This window comes from Cyprinodon variegatus, unplaced genomic scaffold (assembly GCF_000732505.1).
Source record: "Cyprinodon variegatus isolate N-32 unplaced genomic scaffold, C_variegatus-1.0 Scaffold1321, whole genome shotgun sequence".
NCBI lineage: Eukaryota > Metazoa > Chordata > Actinopteri > Cyprinodontiformes > Cyprinodontidae > Cyprinodon > Cyprinodon variegatus.
This window is the reverse complement of record NW_015151774.1, coordinates 23529-41165: the sequence shown is the minus strand read 5'-3', so window position 1 is coordinate 41165 and position 17637 is coordinate 23529. Positions and strand designations below refer to the sequence as shown.

Sequence of the window (17637 nt, the reverse complement as noted above, 5' to 3'; positions counted from 1 at the left end):
AGTTCAATATAAGTACAAGCCATTTACCAAACATGCTAAAACCAAAGAAACCAATTGGAAAAGTCATATTACATCTTCCAGAAACAGGAGGTGTTCAGTGTTCTCCTTTAAAGCCCTTCGTACACCCATGGATCACTGGGAATATACATCAGTAAAAATGCAGCTGTTCTGTTTCTGATCTGACAGGTCCTGTAGAGAACATAAGAGAACAACTAGCATCATGGAGACAAAGGAACCCAGCAGACGGGTTAAGGGCGAAGTTTTTTTGTTTAATTTAAGGCGGGGTTAGGTTCTAGACCAATTCCCAAGGTTTGAACGTCTCTCAGAGGTCTGTTCAGTACATCATCTTAACATGGGAGGATGGACCACCTGCAGGGCTACCAAAATATGGATGACCTAGTGGGCTGACAGGTTGGGAAAGGAGAACATATCAGAGAAGAAGATGACCATGGCGACTCTGGAGCAGCTGCAGAGATCGACTGCTCAAGTGAGAGGATATGTCCACAGGACAGCTATGAGATATATTTAGATATTTATCAGTGAGAAGGAGAGATTCCTGAGAAGGTCTTTCTACAGTTTGCAACAAAGCATTGAGCCAAGATACGATAGACCACGTCTGGATGGTTTGGTCTTCATTCTAGATGTTTGTTACCCTGGACCCACCATCCTCACAGTGATACATGGTGGTGGCAGCATCATGCTGAGGGAGGGTGGTCAGTAAATGAGAGAAAAATGATAGATGAATGAAGCTAAAACCAGGACAGTCCAGAATGAAAACCTGTTAGAGGCTTCAGAGGAGCTGAGACTGTGGGGGGTGAGGTTCACCTTCCAGCAGGAGACCCTCCCTGAACATCCAGCCACTATGGATGGGTTAGACCAGAGCAGATTCATGGGTTAGGAGGGTCTAGTCAAAGTCCAGACCTGAGTCTAGACAACCATCCTAAAACAGATGTTAGATGCCTCAACCCATCAAACAGACTCAACAAAAACTGCCTCTTGATCATTTCATGGTTTGGGTCCAATTTTGTTGCCAAAGTATTAATCTACCATTTTGAGCTGGATGAATGAGCTTTATCGTTTACACCAACAGACTCCTGTGGGTTCAGGGAGACTAGAAGATAAACCTGGGATGCTCATCATAGATTTGGCTCATTCTGCTCCCACCTGAAGCCAACAGTTCTTCCCTCAGACTGCAGGTTCAAACCCATAGAAAGGAGGTTATTTATCTGACTGCTAATCGGATGGTTATTACTGCTAAAATGTTTTAGAGTCAATTAGGAGCCTCTGTCTTCTAAAAACAAGCAGGTCTGTACAGAGTGGCTGATCCCAACATGTCCTTCATGCTACATTCATAGCCGCCTGTAAAATCAGGCTGGAGACTTTTAAGTCTTTAGTTCAGAGTTCTCTGTGTGAGCAAAAGTCTGTATAAACTTCATAAATTTCATGGACATAGATATGTCTGTAATGGATCCATTATCTGCTTACCTGTCAGCTGATAATCCCGGGTCGTTTGGCCTAGATCCCCAGACTGCCGTCCAAACACATCACCATGGAAACCGATGGCTAACTCCCCAAGCAGAGTCTCATAAACACGACTGGATTCAGGAAATCCTTTGGGGAGACAAGAAAAGAGGAGAAAACTGGAGGAAAGAAGAGGGATGGAAGGGAGGAAGGAGAGAAGGAGTGTTTCCTGCAGGGATTCTCCTCTGTCACCCTGACAAGGATAAAGGGATTATAGGAGGGATGATACGTCTGTCCCACACGCTGAGGAGGCCCATGGACTCAGCCTGGACCCTGGGAATGAAGCTGCACAACCAGACTACATTACCAGACTGTCATCATAGGGAAACTGATCAAGAGCCGAAGAACTCAGCTAAACTTTATTAATCTCAAAAGGAAAGGTTCATTTGTCCCACTATAACACACAGCAACAAAAATACAGAACCACTTAAAGATACTGCAAACATACAGAAACCGCTTTAGATTGATAAATTAAATATAGCTATACAGCAGGTATGGTTCTGTGAGCTACCTTAAGTTTGACACATGGAGTCAGCCTGGTAATACAACCTCCCTCTATATCTATGAGTTTGTTCTGTCTGTCTGAGTCCCTTACCTTAGCTCAAGTACCAAAGCACTCCAAAGAAGATGGACCTAGCCACTCCTGATTAATAAAACACTCTACAGCAGAGACAACAGGCCCTAAACATGCTGAGAAAGTGCATTCTGCTTATCACTATTTTCGTAGCCCACTGCAGCTTGCAGTTTTGGGTCCTACGGTGAGGCCACTTCCTGGTGTAACCGGCTCCACAGCTGTCCCTGAGATGGGCATCTTCTACTGGAGTTGACCCGACCTCCATTTCCTTGGTCTTTTCCATGTTTAGCTATCATTGGTTCACCTCAAAAAGTTGTCTAACAACTACTCTTTATATCCTTCATTGACCCCGCTATTGCTGTGTCATCAGATTATATTTGAAGACAACTAGATCTGGAGCAATGCCTAAAGTCCATAGCGTTGGTAAAGACAAGGCACATAGTACAGGTTCCTGAGGAGGTCCGCCATTACACTGTTCTGCAACTTCACAATCTGTCAGGCAGTGATCCTGGTGATGAAGGACATGTTGACATTCATTCTATCCATATTTTGCCTCAGCAGTCCAGGCTTGATGGTGATTGATTGGCAGTATTGTCAGATACAGGAGTTAGTTCCACAATCAAAGGGTTGCCAGTTCTGTTTGTCTCAGTCGTTGTGTCCTTGAGCAAGACACTACACATGAATTGCCCACTTATGGTGGTCAGAAGGCCTACGTATGGTTGAAAAGTGAAAGGTAAAAAGCCGTGATTTTCAGATCGATGAAAAGTCATTGAAAACCAAGTTTATTGGACTATGGCTGGATGAAATCTGACCTACCAAACACAGTCCAGCTCTCAACAAGTATTTCTGGACTAAATCTAGACTCAGACTGACCAGATTTAGCCATCAAAGCAACGTCTGAATGACGTCTGGTGTTTGGGGTTCATAATGTGGGAGGTCAGGGCAAAGGGTCTATACCCTTATGTGATGGGATAAACATTCTTAGGCACTGAAACCAGGTATGTTGTTCTACAAATTGTCACATTGTGATTCTTCGGGCTTATCATGACTCATTCCTTCTGATGCCATCTGGACCAGGAGACTTTTTGTAATTCAAGCTGAAACAATCTTAAATGATAGAAGTAAAGGTCGCCTACAGGAAGAGAAAAGCTCAGGAAAGGAAGGAAAATGTAAAGAAAGGACGGCCTGTGAGTGAAAAGTGAGGAGGGTCAGATTAGATCCTCTGATCCGCCTGAGTCAGCACTGCAGCTCTAATAACACAAACAGTGAGAGGGAGGGCAGCTTTGATTGGCTTACTGGGAATTATCTGTGTGTGTGTTAACGAAGCAGATGAAGTTAAACAAGGCAGTGAAATAAATGGCATCGACCAATCAGAGACAACAGAGACCACTGATGGTCTGGAGCGCAGACGTCCAATAATGATCTCTTTAAACCATAAACATTTCTTCAAATCTGTGTTATACCTCTAATATTCCATTCTGTTGTCCTCGTAGGCAGCTGCAGTCTCAGCTGCTCCCTCTGGTGTTACACTGGAGGAATAACAGCTGAATTCTCCAAAACACAGTAAAAAATATCAGATGAAAGTTTTTTTTTATTGCAGTTGACCTTCCAAACTCTGGACTCCCATGGAAAAGTCCGTTCAGCAAAGAATAATTAATGGATCATTATTTATACCTTAAAACAATACAGTGATTTAATGAATTTAGCGTTTATCACAAAAAAATAAATATAATCATTTTCGTCACGATTAATGAGTCTGGGAGCAGCCATTTTAGCTCAAACAATCTTCCAGCTTCTAGCGCCATTCTCCCCGCTTTATAAGCTAAATCAATGGGAACTACTGTATTGATGAACTTTGACCTGCTACTTTCTATGTTTGCCATGTTTTCCCGTCACACTTATTGATTTTTGAGCGCTGATTTTGCATGCACTCACCTAATAAAAGTTTTTACTCAAGCCTTTCTCACCTGCAAGAGGAGTTTTTGATTTACTATTAGAGAGTGTTTATTCTCATAACAAGCTAGACTTTTTATCAGGGTTTATTCATAACATTTTATTATTTTCCTCTGCTGTCTGTAATTAGATTAACTGTATGTGGAGACATTCACAGCCTTTCTGCAGAGTTTAACTTAGTGAGAGATAACGTTATCTAATCAGATCGTCGGCCTGAAGGGCTTCTATGATCGTCTTATTCTCTCTTTGCAAAGGAAGTTAATGAAATGCAGGGAATTACTATCTATCTTCTTTATTTAACTTGATGTCAAAGCTTAATACATTTTTCATAAGATGCTACCTCAGCTTCAGTCACTTTTGCTTTGATTAAATTGGAAATTTTAAAAGAACTTGTAAGAAAAGACACTAAAATCAGATGATCCAAAAATAAAATTTTTTTATTTCATTATCATCTCAACATGCATTAATCAGAAATCCATCATCACACCATGAATCCTTCATAATTCAGCCCCACACCAATAAAACTGTTTCCTGTCTCCTTTAATTACCCGTTAGTAGAACGTTCCCTAATGTTTTCCCCTTCCAATAAAACTAAGATATTCTAAAGACTTTAAAAGCTGAACACAGAATACGATCTGATCCAAAACGGTTCCGTTCAAATAAAGAGATGACCTCCACCATGCTGCTGTGAACTCCTCATCATCTATCGGGGACGACTTAGCAGGCAAACATCTCTAAACATCAGAACCAAAGAGGATCCTGGAGTTCTGGTGCCTCCACTGGCTTCATCTCACAGGGAACCAACCTGAGGAGACAAAGCAACCAGAGAGGCTGTTTCCTCTCTCTGCTCCACCATAACAACCAGAGAGATGTTGATGTAACAGAACCGCCGTCTGACCTAGTTGGTCCAAACCATGCTGATGAGAGCGGAGGCTTCATATCTGGACCTGATGGACCTTCGAGTTCGAGCTCCATTACACTTCTGCAAAATCAACACAGATGGAGACAAAAAGTTTAAACAGAAGAAGAGATGAAAGGAACCATCTATGGGTCAGAGCCGAGACTCGTTAGGCAGAACCTTTCAGAGACACGATAGCATCGGACTCTTCAGGTTATCAGTCCGCCATATTATGGAAAAGGTTTCTGAATACAACTGAAAGCACATGAGATGCTGCCCCCACTGGTAGCAGGAGGGATTACATGTACTGTGGTATTACTTCCACCTTCTCCATTCTGTCCACAGAGGGGGTTAGAAAGTCTGGGAAAACACAGGATGCTGTAATTTGTTGAAGGCATATTTTCAAATACAAAAAAGTTTATATATTTAGAACATTGTCTGATCTTATTTATGAAATTTAAAACAGAGCTTTAATTTTGTTAATGGTTGTTACAGATTTTGTTTTACTACCGATGGTAGTTTTATACTATTTAGGTATAATAAACAGGTGTAAAAAGTGTTATTGTTTATACCTTCAGTAAAAGTATAAATCCCACTGTTTAAAAAGCTTTTGTAGAAGTTAAAATATTAAGCTTTTTTCTCAAGTAAAAGTGTAAAAGTACTATTTTTAAAACTACTTAAAGTATAAAAGCCAAAGTAATGCAGTAAAAATGTTAAAGACAGAATCTTTACTGCTCTACCCTATTAAAGGAACATTTTTCTACAATTCTGGACGATAACTTCCTTAGACTTCATTTTCTGTTTTCTAATGGTAACAGCGTCACATTTAACTTTGCATCATCTTGGAAAACCATTCATTTTGGTATGTGGTGAGCAACAAGTTGGGGCAGCACCAAGTCCAACCACAAACAAATTAATTGTCTAAATGAAACTAATATTTTAGATTTAGTTGTTTTATTAACCAAAAGGCTATAAAGAAAATATGAGCGTAAATAAAAGGAGTAGAAGGAAAAAGTTGTATAAAGATAATTACTCGAAGTATTTGTACTTTGGTATTTGACACCTACAAAATAAATAAATTGAACTTATTTTATCTCACAATGGAGAAATTAACTCTCTGCAACTCTCTGACCCATCCCCTTGAGGAGTAGTGGGCTGCCATTGTGGGGCGCCCAGGGAGCAATTAGGGGTTAAGGTAGCCTCCTGAGACCATCCTGATCTCGCGAGCTTTCAAGGTTTCACTCGCAGATCAGTCTGGAGACTCTCCGTTAAAGAAAATTTGGAGCCGTTCACCAAACGAACGTCCAATCAGCGTTGGCTTTGAGGCGGGTTGAGGTGTGACGCAACGAGAAGCGCGACAGTTCAGTCTAAAGAACATGGCGGCCTCAACCGATGAAACTAGCGTTAGCGTGGCTATCCAGCAAGTTTTATCGGAATTACAGAGTATTTCTTCACTGAAAGAAGAGCAAAACACTGCTCTGGAGGCTTTTCTCAGAGGAAAAGATGTTTTTGCTCTTCTCCCGACTGGTTTCGGCAAGAGTTTGATCTATCAATTGGCTCCTCTTCGTCGTCGCTCTGTTAGTACGTCATATGCTTCGTTGATCTGATTGGTTTATTTGGCCCGTCTATCACCAACATAGGCCAATCAGCTAACCAGTATTTTCGCCCCTTCCCAAAATTACTTCAACGGAAGGTTTCCAGATGGATATGCGGAGCAAATCCATCTGGAGGAGTCAGGTTAGGGTTAAGGGTCTTGCTCAGAGGTCCAGTGGGTTTTAAACTCAAAACCTCAGGATTCCAAGCCCTATGACCAAACCAATAGGTTTCCACTCCCACTCTGTGATCTAATGGGCTTTACACCTTAGAATGATGATGATGATGATGATGATGATGATGATGGGGTAGAAGACGGTGGTAAAGCTAGCCAATGAATAACCTTTAACTTAGTGTAGAAAGAGTGACTAGTTTTACCTCCTAGCTTTATTTTCATGCAATATACACCCCGGGCGATGGTCCATGTTTAGAGGCAAATGGCTCAGAGAGCAACACTTGGAGATTAAACTGAACGATGCTGCTTTAAGCTTAGATGGATCCAAATCCAGATTTATTTAAAAGACAATGGTGGTGCTCCTCACGCCCCCTCACCCATGAAATGTTTACAGAGATCATTATTGGACGTCTGCACTCCAGACCATCAGTGGTCTCTGTTGTCTCTAATTGGTCGATACCATTTATTTCACTGCCTTGTTTAACTTCATCTGCTTCGTTAACACACACACACAGATAATTCCCAGTAAGCCAATCAAAAATTGGTTGTAAAGACGACATGATTGACGCCCAAACAACGTCTACATTTGGTTGAAAAGTGAAAAGTGAAAAGCCATAATTTTCAGATAGTTGAAAAACGTTGAAACCTGGATTTGCAACGTCTTTTCAACGTTCGTTATGGGGCTAAGGTGTGACAAGATCAGACCCACCAAAGAGCCCAATTTTCAACAACTATTTGTGGACAAAATTGAGACTATGACAGACAGCCCAGATGTAGCCTAAAAACAAACATCTTAATGATGTCTGGTTTTCAGGGAGGTGTCATCTCTTGACCCAAGAAACTGTCCTTGCAGTTTAATAGAATAAAAGTCTGTTTAATGCACCAAAACAGAAACATGTTGATCTGACTCTGGAGAGCTGTGGTACACCTTTCAGCCAGACCTAGATGCAGACTGTTTGGTTTAAGGTATAATCAAAATGTCCTCCTTACCGGGATGCAGCTGTTCCCTTGTTTGATGCACAGCTGCAACTTGCAGTGCAGGTAGATGTTCCCGGACTTCCCGGAGAACTGGAACATGTTGAAGGAGAAGTAGCTGGAGGTTCCTTCTCCGTTTCCTTCCACCGTTACAGTCGGGTCAGCGGGATTGGCACAGCTGATCATCAAAGAGAAAATACAACTGTTTTAGCACCCTCCAAACTGGCAAGCTTTTAAAAACTATGATGGAACCAAAGGAGGGATTTTGTTACTGTTACGTGGTTAACTTGGAACGAACTTGTTGCATGATTCTTTTAATTATAAAGCATAAGAACTTGTAAAAACAAAACAAAAACTACCCATGGCTGAAGTCCAGTGGTAAGACCCTTCAAGTCTCTTGATGCTACATTCTACAATCGAGTTACAAAGTCCTCTGACCCCAGATAGGTAAACTAGCTGCTACAGTAATAGAACTGACCTTCTTGGAAGCTTCAAATAGAAACAGCGGCTGGTTGACTTTAACCATCCTTTCTCTTTTGGTTCTTAACGAAAACAATAGACTGACAATGGCCTGATGTGTTTTGGGAAACAGTCTCCTGATTGGTTCTTACCCGTTCTTGATCAGGTCATATCTCAGGCTTCCTGTCTCTGATTCCTGATTGGTTGCCCAGCAGGATTCAGTCACCACGGAGATCAGGTCTCCATCCAACCCCTCAGTCTTCAGCTCCACCCAGATCTTCTCATCAAGCCGGACTTCTGTGTTGGAGTCCACCGGCCTTGTGCGCGCAGCGTCGGTGTAGGCCTTCATGGTCAGAGTGTAATTCCAAACCCCTGAGGTACTGACTTTGATTATAGAGCTGAAGATCAGACACAGAGACAATAATCAACATCTTTGACTTCGAAAGTTTGTAAATCTTCTTCTTTAGCGGATACACACCTGGCGTCATTGGTTCCACAGTCCGTAACACACCTGCTTCTGACTTTAAAAGCCTTCATGGCCTCCTTCATGTAGACGCAGGAGAAGTCAATGAAGACCTGGTCTTTCCTGGTGATGATGCTGGAGGAGCTGTTGTGGTTGCTTATGGTGTTCTGGTAGATTATCTGGTTGTTGCTGCTCTGCAGGATGAAATGTTTGGATGCCTCAGAGCTAACACCAAGCTTGAAGAAAGATGTCAACCCAGATGAGCACTAAAGATGGAGGCCAAAACCTACCATGACCTCCGTCCCACAACGGTTGATATCGCTGAAGCTAAACGTCACCAGGTGGGTCTCCTCGTCCATGTGGCCCCTGCAGGTCGGGTCTTTGAGGTGCAGGGCAATGTAGTCAAGGCCTTCATCCTCCAGGAGGCAGTTGACCAAAGTCAGGGAACCAGAGGTCTGGTTGCAGACTGTTGGATCACCTGAGGGGTATAAAGATATAAGTAAGAAGTTTTTCTCCAGTATTTCTGACCCATGGGGTTGCTGTCTCTGATGTCATACCCAAAGCATTTTGATCCCTGTACTTAGAGGCGAAAATGGCTCGACAAAAGCAGCGATTGTCACCACCCACAGACTTCTCTCCACAGAACTCGTGGTCACTGCAGGTTCTGTCCTGACAGAAGGCTTGAGGGTACACTGCAGATGAACATGGACACCATTAGACCCGGTGATGGTTTCTTTAAAGGTTGGGGTGGTTAGGGGAACAAGGTCTTACAGCACTTAGCCTTGGACCTCCAGTCGACCAGGGTGGCATTGCGCTGCAGTTTGCAGGTTCTGGCATAGGCCTCCAGGAACTGACACTTGAGGGCATCTCGGTCAGGGTAGCTGCACAGAGTGGTAGTGCAGGCTGTTATGTACGGCTCTGGGTTGATGTCACAGGAAGCAAAGGGCTCCTTTTTCAGAAGGTTACAGCTGGCGAGGAAAGAGAAGTCATGAATCCTCTGCAGGACCTCAGAGCGAGCAAACAGCCTGATGTTTGCAGTTGATTCTGCTTACTGTTCCGTCATTTTGGTGCAGTTGATCATAGACTCTTCTGTGTCGTTGTACTGAATCAGGCAGCTAGGGGGCGACACAAGGCCAGGTCAGGACTGGGTTTGCAGATATGAAGCAGGGACAGAGAATTCCCTACCTGTCGGGGTTTGACTCAGGCACCCTGAGGTCTGCCAAAGATCTGCTGGAGTTTTCACAGAGACCGTGCAAAGCCGACCCAACGGGTCCTGGATGGTTTAAAGACAGAACATATTCAAACTGACATCATCAGCAGGGGAAGTTAGATCCACGGTAAACTGGTCTGGTTGTGTTATGTGAACCTTGCAGGTGGATCTGCATGGTGTAGCCATCAAAGAAGACATAGATGGTGAAATTGGACACAGAGACCCGGGCAGTGACTCCGGTGAGGTCCTTGGAAAGCTCCACCCCATGAACCATCTGAGCCGAGGTGCTGAGGCTCAGTGGCGCATCATTCACCTGAAACAGTCGTAGAAACATGGATCAGAACCACAAAGACCTCTAAGATTCTGGGTCAAACTCGGACCTACCTGAACTCTTCCGCCTTGTTTCAGGTGGATTTGGACACCCGGCCCATCCAGCCGCAGCGTCACGCTGTCCAGGAAGCTCACGTCTTTTCGGTGCCGTTCCTGGAAGTTGGCCAGAACCTGGAAGTCTGGGGCTGAAGGGAGGGACAGTAGAGAGTAGGTACAGCGATCCCTCACAGAGGTCAGGAGGCCGTGGAAGTCTATGAGGGCGGGTCCCGTCACAGTGCACACCAAGTCCAGTTTGGGATTGAATATGGAGTCATACAGGGCCGCTGGGATGCAGCTGATAGAGGCACAGAGGAGCACAGGAGTTAGAAGACTTTGAGCCAACCTGACCTTAAGGTGGCGCTAGAGGACACAAAGATCTGTCAATACCTGTATGAGGATTTTTGATTTTTCAATACTCACAATATGTGGTTGAGATTCTCAGTCATCCAGGTCATAGTCATTCCAAAAAGTTAAACTTAAAAAACATCCACTGGACTTTGTTTTCCAAGTTTGAAGATGTTTGAATTGAGAAAGCTTCCTGGATGGGAAGCGTAACGTCTTCAAACTTGGAAAACAAAGTCCACTGAATTGTTTTCTGTCTTTAACTTTTTGGAATTCTTACAATCACTCCCCACTATTTCAAATTAAAAGCCTTCCATTTTTCCTTCCCGTTGGCTATTACCTGCCGTTTCCAAGGCAACGGTCCATAGGACCACAGGATGAGGTTTTGAGGACCAGATCTTCATCACAGGTGAGGCTGAAGCAGGTTTCAGGTGAGTTCACCTCTGTGGCAGGTTTATACACAGCACCTGAGGACAGGAACCAGACTGTTCAGACCCAACTAGTCCAAAGATGGTTCTGTTCCACAGAAACATCCACCAACCTGAGTGTCTGCAGCCGCTGATGTCCAGATACCCACGAGTCTGTCTGCTGGACGGGGTGTTGGTGACTGTCACCTGGTCTGCTGTCGTTCCGTCCACCTGAATGTCCACCACCTGGACAGGAGACCACCAGAGAGATATAGATACAGAAAGACCTACTTAACAGCCTGCTGGGCCATGTGTGTTTTTAGCTGGTGAGTAGAGGCTAGAATCATGACATGGATCCACCATCATCATCTACTGAGCCTGATTCCCACTGTCCTTGAACGTATCAGAACATGAACTCACCACGGTGCCCTCAACAGGAGTGTACACATAAAGAACCGAAAGAGGTCCGAACTTAATCAGCGCCAGGGTGGTCTGCGAGCAGAAGATACACACAGGAAGAGGAATGTTGTTTGCGGTCGGTTCTGACATGACCCGGTTATCGAGCGACGGAGCAGAACTCACATAGCCTCCTTTGTGTTGGTAGGAGATAGAAAGGTAGCAGTCCATTCTGGTCTTGATGGTCGGGACGTTGTACTGCACAATGGTTTCTAAAAGGGGAATCCTCTGGAACTGGTCGAATTCTGCATTCTTGGAGTCAGGAAGAGGTCCAAGGATGCAGTCATCTTTGGTTCCAGAGCCGTAAAAGCCCTTGAAGCAGATAACCAGGTTCTGAGAGGTGTAGTTCACCTGGAATCAGAGAAGAAAAGAAAACTGCTGCAAACGTTCTGCAGATGTTCTGCAGATGATCTGGGTCCAGCCCACTCACAAAGGCCTGTTCGTATCTCTGCCCATATATGGTGATGGGACAGGAGCTGATGTCCAACTCTGTGGAGGCCGTCAAGGTCTGCTTAGCACCTGAAGAGACGGAGGAAAGAGAAGGAGCTGAGAGCTGCTTCCTGATTGGTGGATGGACACCAGGTTCTGTTTGAATGAGCTTTTGGGTTTCCTGTGGACAGCTATGGGACTTTACCTGCGAGGGTGATGAGGGCGACCAGGTAGAGCAGGGGGCGGAGCATGATGGAGTCGGCCAATCAGCTGTTAGGGAGGCAAAGAAAGCAGAAACAGAGGAGGGTTGTTCAGAACAGGAAACTGAGGAAGTTTCTCCTCCTGGAAACAATGAAATGATAATACAGCTTTCCGTAGCCCTTTGAACAAATCCAACATTTTAACAGAAATCTAAATGTTTCATCAGTTCCTCACCTGATCAAGGCTGCTTCATCATCATCATCATCATCATCATCATCATTATCATCATCATCATCATCATCATCATCATCATCATCATCATCATCATCACCTGCTGTATCTCATTGATTTATAGCTTCTCTAAGCACAGCAAACACTAAAGGAAATAGCCACATGAAGGGGTCAACTTGAGGTCAAGTGCCTTGCCCAAAGGAACATTGACAAGGAATTGTCCATGGAAACCATTTGAAAACCCTTCAGGAATATTTAGAGCTACATCAGAGGTCTGTATGGAAGCCCAGAGCGGTCGTGTTTCCTCTGATACTTTTTCACTGTGGCAGAGAATACATTCATCATCAGACACTGACTGCAGCATATTGACCAAAACGTGTCTCCATACAGGTAAAAATCATATTCAGTTGAATTTATCTGTCCAATAAACTCCTCATTTTAGGGCATTCATGAATAAGAAATATGAAAGCATGAAGAATATGTTTAAAATGTCCCTTTTTGTTCATATTTAAATTGTGTGAGAGGGGAGGTCATCTTCAGCATAACAGAGGGCAACATCTTATGGATAAAAAAAAAAAAAAAGAAAATCACTGTTCAGAGTGTGTTTCTGGAAAAAAATCATATTTTCTGTCTACTTATTATTCTTATTAATTATCAAGTATAATCCTTTAAATACATACCAAAAAAAAAAAATTGCTAAAATGCAGGAATGTTCTCTAACTGATCTGAAAACCGATGTTTCTATTTTATTTACATTTCTATAGAAGCCCTGACGGGCAAATGAGAAAAAAAATAATAAATAAGGACCTAAAAATCTAGTTGGAATAAAAAAGAAATAAGAAAAATTTAATTTTTAGAGTCTCTAACAACATTGATGCAATAAAAATTATAATATACTACAGGAATGTGTTTGTTTACAGCCTGTTTGCTCACATAAAAAAAAAAAAACATATTTAGGCATTTTCTTTAGACGCCTAAAGTTCAACTTAAAACCTGTTTAGTTCCATAATTACACAAAAAAAATATTTATATTTATTTACTTTAACACAATTGTTTCCTGTTTGCAGAGTTGAAAATAAAACAATTGTGTTAAAGTAACTAAATATGATTAAATAAATGCCAAAAACATAATTTTTTTAGTGGTTTAATGTGATGTAGTGTTGAAAGCAGTCCTGCTGGGTTAGTTCAGCTGTTAGCGGACCTTAAAAATAGTTTTCATAATATTTTAAATATAAAACACCAAATGAGGCAGAATGTTAACTCTGTGCTGCTTGTTATTCATGAAGAACTATTTTTATTTTGTTAATTTATTTAATCTATGGAACTACTCTGGAATAAAAGTGTAACTATGAGAAAAAAAATCAGCAGATGAAGCTTTTTCTAATCTAACAAATACAATAATTTCCATTCTCCTGCAGATTTAGGTTTTAAAGTATTGTAGCTTCAGACCTTCTAGAAAGTTCCAGAATAAGCTGCAGTTTAGCAGCGAACTGGAGGATTTAATTCCTTTCCAACAGAGAAAAGTTTTAAAAGCTTAGCATCTATCTGATAAGGAGCTAACATTTCTAATCTGACCGTGGTTTGAATACTTTTGAGCCTTCCTATGAACCAGCTGTCAGTCGCACTCACGTTTGTTATAAGAAACATTTTAGATTATTTATAATCTCTGATAAACGTTTATAATTTAGGTCTCTCTGAACGCCTGATTTCAGAATAAAAAAGATTCAAATGTTGGAAAAATATGAAACTAAATCAGAACGAGAACAAACATCTCTGGAGGAGAGGTTAAGATCTAACTTTTTCAATTAAAACAGCTGATTTTAATTAAAGCTGATTAACAGACTTTTGCTGAGCTTCAATCATCATAATCAGCTGTGCTGAAGCAGAGAAACCTCTATAACCTGCAGGACAGCGGCCATCAGGATCCACTTTGGGGATGCCTGATCTAAGAAATTAACTCTAAGCTTGGAAAGCATTGCCGTTGTCATGGAAACCAGCAGGAACAGAGCCCGTCTCACCGTCTGCAGCTCAGATGGAGGATGAGGACGAGGAAGGCCGGTGTCTGCGATGCGTTCAGGCGTCTCCTCAGCGGTCGGAGTCGTCGCCGTCTGTGGGCCGCCGTCTGGGTTTATATTGATGCTCGCTGGAGATGCAGGAGGAGGAGGAACTGGGGACGTGACGCTGGGCTCATACTGGTCCCACCGCTGCAGGTGTGGTGCGTGACAGGGCGCAGGGTGGGAATCTATAGAGAGCCAAGATTTATAATCTGTGATGGCTGAGAGGGTCATCTTCCCCTGCGCTGTGGAATGTTACTGAGCCAGAAGACATGTGGGAAAGTTCCTCATCGGAGCCACAGGTCAGTGCGGGGACCGGACCTTCCCTCCATCCACTGCGGTGATGTTCGGCCTAATAAACTCCCATCAGACCACCAGTTAGACCCTTCAGTCACCGATGGACCACAGACCCACCTGGAACCCATCCAGGTACCATCCTGGAACCCATCCAGGTACCATCCTGGTTCCTCTCTATATCTCCTTCACCTCGGACCTGATGAAGAATGCAGGTTATGAACCTCGGTATCAGTCCCTGCAGCGCTGCAGTTAGCATGGAGTTATTTCAGCCTGGGGTCGGCTGCTTTGTTCTCTCAATGACTGCTACAAATTGGACCATGACTCATGGCGCCGCCTTTGCCTTGAGGTGTGAAGTATTGGTCGACGTGGGGAAAGGTGTGAACTCTGACAGCTCCGCATCCAGGAGGCCCCGGGGCCCGGCTTCAAACACGCTATTCTGCTACCTGAATCACAGGCCATGATGATCCAATCAGAACCTCCGTGACGGATCAGCTCTTTATGGCTCTGATAGTCACTGATAGTCACATCAGTAGAAATCACTGAGAAATCCAGAGCAAACCTGCATCTAAAGGAGCTATGACGCCAACCTAATGGTTCTGACTGGTCCCACACCAGTACACCATGTTGGTGGGACTACCAGAAAGTCCTGTTAATCATTTGGGTCTGACTGGAGCAAAGCTTCATAGGAAGAAGGTCTGCAGATATTTGGACCTGCATGTCTCTGAAGGTCCCAGCACAGCATCTTAATCCCACAGATCTTCAGACCCCTTTTTCCTTTTCCTGCTGCTGCGTTTGGGACCAAAGTTCTGTTGAAGAACCAGTTTGGACCAAAATCTGGCTGTTCTCATTGCAAGAAATATAAATCTAGATAAGTCATTTTTTCTTAAAATAAGTGCATTTGTTCTTGGATTGAGGAGGTAAAAGAGACATTTTTCCAATGGAACAAGACAATTTACACTTAAAATAAGAAAAAACAACTGTATTGTCTTATTTCAAGTGCATATTATCTAATTATCTTATTTTAAGAGTAAAATTACTCATTCCATTGGCAAACTATCTCATTTATCTGCTCAAATTAAGGGTAAATAGACTTAATTTAACAAATTTTTACTTATTTCTAGATAGATTTTGCAGTGCAGACCATCATTGGTACAGAGAGGACTTGATGCTCCACTAAGAAACGAACTGTGCCTGCAGGAACCAAATCTTCAGTTCTCCAAAGTCGTGGCTGTTATAAGATGTTTGCATCAAGGTTTTTTAATGGTTTAACTGTTTAGCTGGATTAGAGGCCTGTTTCCACTCTGGTTATAAACTGTTTTTATTTGCTTTAGCTAAAGCAACAATGTGGAACTTTTAGCCGATAGAGGCGCTAGTATCAGGTGCTGTTTAAAGTCTAGCAGTCAACAATTAGGAGCAATTTTTATGATTATTCATCATTTTTTTAGTAAAAAATTGTCTTTTTTTTCACTAAAAGTTCAGAACTAAATATTTAGATTTTACGTTCAAAGATTTGTCAAGCTAAATATTTATTATTTTAACTAAATATTTACTTTCCAAGCTAAATAATTGGTTTGTAAAATAAACATTTAGTTTGGAGCTAAAGATTTAGTTTGCATTTAAATATTTTGGTTGTTAAATAAATAAAAAGCTCCAATCTTAATATTTAACAAAATAAATATTTGATTTTCAAATTTCATATTTAGCTAGCACCTAGCTAAACATGGACCTCTGGTTAAAGCTAAATATTTAATTTGTAAATCACATATTTAGCTTGTTAAATAAATAATTATTATGGAGCTAATTATTTATTTAAAAACAAAATATTTACTTTGTTAGACATTTAGTTTGGAGCTAAATATTTATTTAACAAATTAGATATTTTAATTTGCAAATGAAATATTTGTCTAGCACCAAGCTAAATAAACTAAATATTTGGCTAGAACCAGAGGTCAATATAGCTAATATTTAGCTAGCTTGGTGCTAGCTAAATATGTAGTTTGTTAAAGAGATATTTAGTTCGGAGCTAATTATTTCTTTAACAAACAAAATATTTAGTTTGGAAAACAAATATTTAATTAAAATAATGCATATTTGGCTTAGAAAATAAATATTTAGCTAGCTGAAATTTTTTTTAACTTATAATCTAAATATTTAATTTGAATCTTTGATTTTTATGAAGGAATGAATGGCATGGTGAAAAAAATGACTTGGAAAAAGGAAAAACCTTATTTTCCTCTTAAAAGACGCTAAATAAACATAGATATTTCTCCTACTTTTTCATTGCTTGACTTTACTAACAGCACCCCATGCACCCCCCGAAATAAATTGGAGATACAGTTTATTTAATAAATGTCAGTGGGATCTGTGTGAGGCTACATCCACAGTTCAGTAGCTTCTAAACCATGGGGCGTAGCCTCAGACGTAGCCTCTGGTTTCACTGGTTTCACTTTAACAGTGGAGTTATACCCCTAACCATAAGGAAGGTTCAGAATGAAGGTCCTTTATCCTTTAACCCCCTGCCATGGAGGTGCAGGTCAACCTGTCTCAGCTCTGCAGGAAACCAACCACCAGTACCAGGATGGAACCACCTTTCTCCCTCTATGATGATCCTTCATCTCTGCATAAAAAGCTAAAGGAATGAATAAAATGTTAAACAGGGTCAACTGCAGGGTCATTGTTTCCTTTCTCTGAACGCAGCACGGTTTGACCTCAGATTGAACCTGCTGGGATGACTGGCTGTGGTTTCAGTGGTTCCCAGCTCTGCTCATGGTAATAAGATGGACAGACTGGTTTGGGCTGGGGGCAGGACTCCGTCCCCGCTGTGACCTCAGCGAGCTGAAAGAGATGTAGTGGTTCCAGGTAATGGTTGCTAATGAGACCATAAAGGTAATCCTTAAAATGACACACGGTGCTTTCACTGCCCTGTTTGACAGAAAGCATTAAAGCTGCATTCTGTCTTTGTCTGTTTGCACTCATCTGGTCCACATACTTTATCCATGACACAGACATTACATCAGAGCAGGTGGAGCA

The 17637-nt window shown here is 42.1% G+C and overlaps 2 protein-coding genes across 2 annotated transcripts in view; both read right to left on the bottom strand.

Moving 5' to 3' along the window:
- The window catches only part of LOC107102794 (cyclic nucleotide-gated channel rod photoreceptor subunit alpha-like), an 11561-nt gene extending 9183 nt beyond the window's left edge, over positions 1-2378 (bottom strand). Inside the window, exons 1-3 of the mRNA XM_015402227.1 lie at positions 2279-2378; positions 1486-1611; positions 410-479 (exon numbers count right to left, since the gene is read on the bottom strand). Coding sequence (XP_015257713.1) covers positions 410-479; positions 1486-1611; positions 2279-2378 — 296 coding nt within the window. The remainder of the gene's footprint in view (positions 1-409; positions 480-1485; positions 1612-2278) is intronic.
- A 2556-nt stretch (positions 2379-4934) lies between these two features.
- LOC107102793 (alpha-tectorin-like) lies at positions 4935-14471 on the bottom strand. Its single transcript, XM_015402226.1, has 18 exons — positions 14275-14471; positions 12030-12094; positions 11826-11914; positions 11522-11746; positions 11360-11431; positions 11074-11185; positions 10873-10999; positions 10206-10485; positions 9978-10134; positions 9797-9884; positions 9664-9726; positions 9383-9579; positions 9169-9303; positions 8902-9089; positions 8627-8805; positions 8301-8546; positions 7705-7867; positions 4935-5030 (listed from the first exon to the last, which is right to left on the bottom strand). The coding sequence occupies exons 2-18, from the start codon at positions 12073-12075 to the stop codon at positions 4947-4949; spliced, it is 2451 nt and encodes an 816-aa protein (XP_015257712.1). The 5' UTR covers positions 12076-12094; positions 14275-14471; the 3' UTR covers positions 4935-4946.
- Positions 14472-17637: the final 3166 nt, after the last annotated feature.

Bases quoted from the DNA above. Each gene is read 5' to 3' on its own strand.
- LOC107102793 (XM_015402226.1), bottom strand. From the start codon at position 12,075: ATGCTCCGCCCCCTGCTCTACCTGGTCGCCCTCATCACCCTCGCAG. The intron at 10,135-10,205 runs GTAGGTCCGAGT...CGACTGTTTCAG, and splicing joins AACAAGGCGGAAGAGTTCAG to GTGAATGATGCGCCACTGAG. The intron at 9,885-9,977 runs GTTCACATAACA...TAAACCATCCAG, and splicing joins CATGCAGATCCACCTGCAAG to GACCCGTTGGGTCGGCTTTG.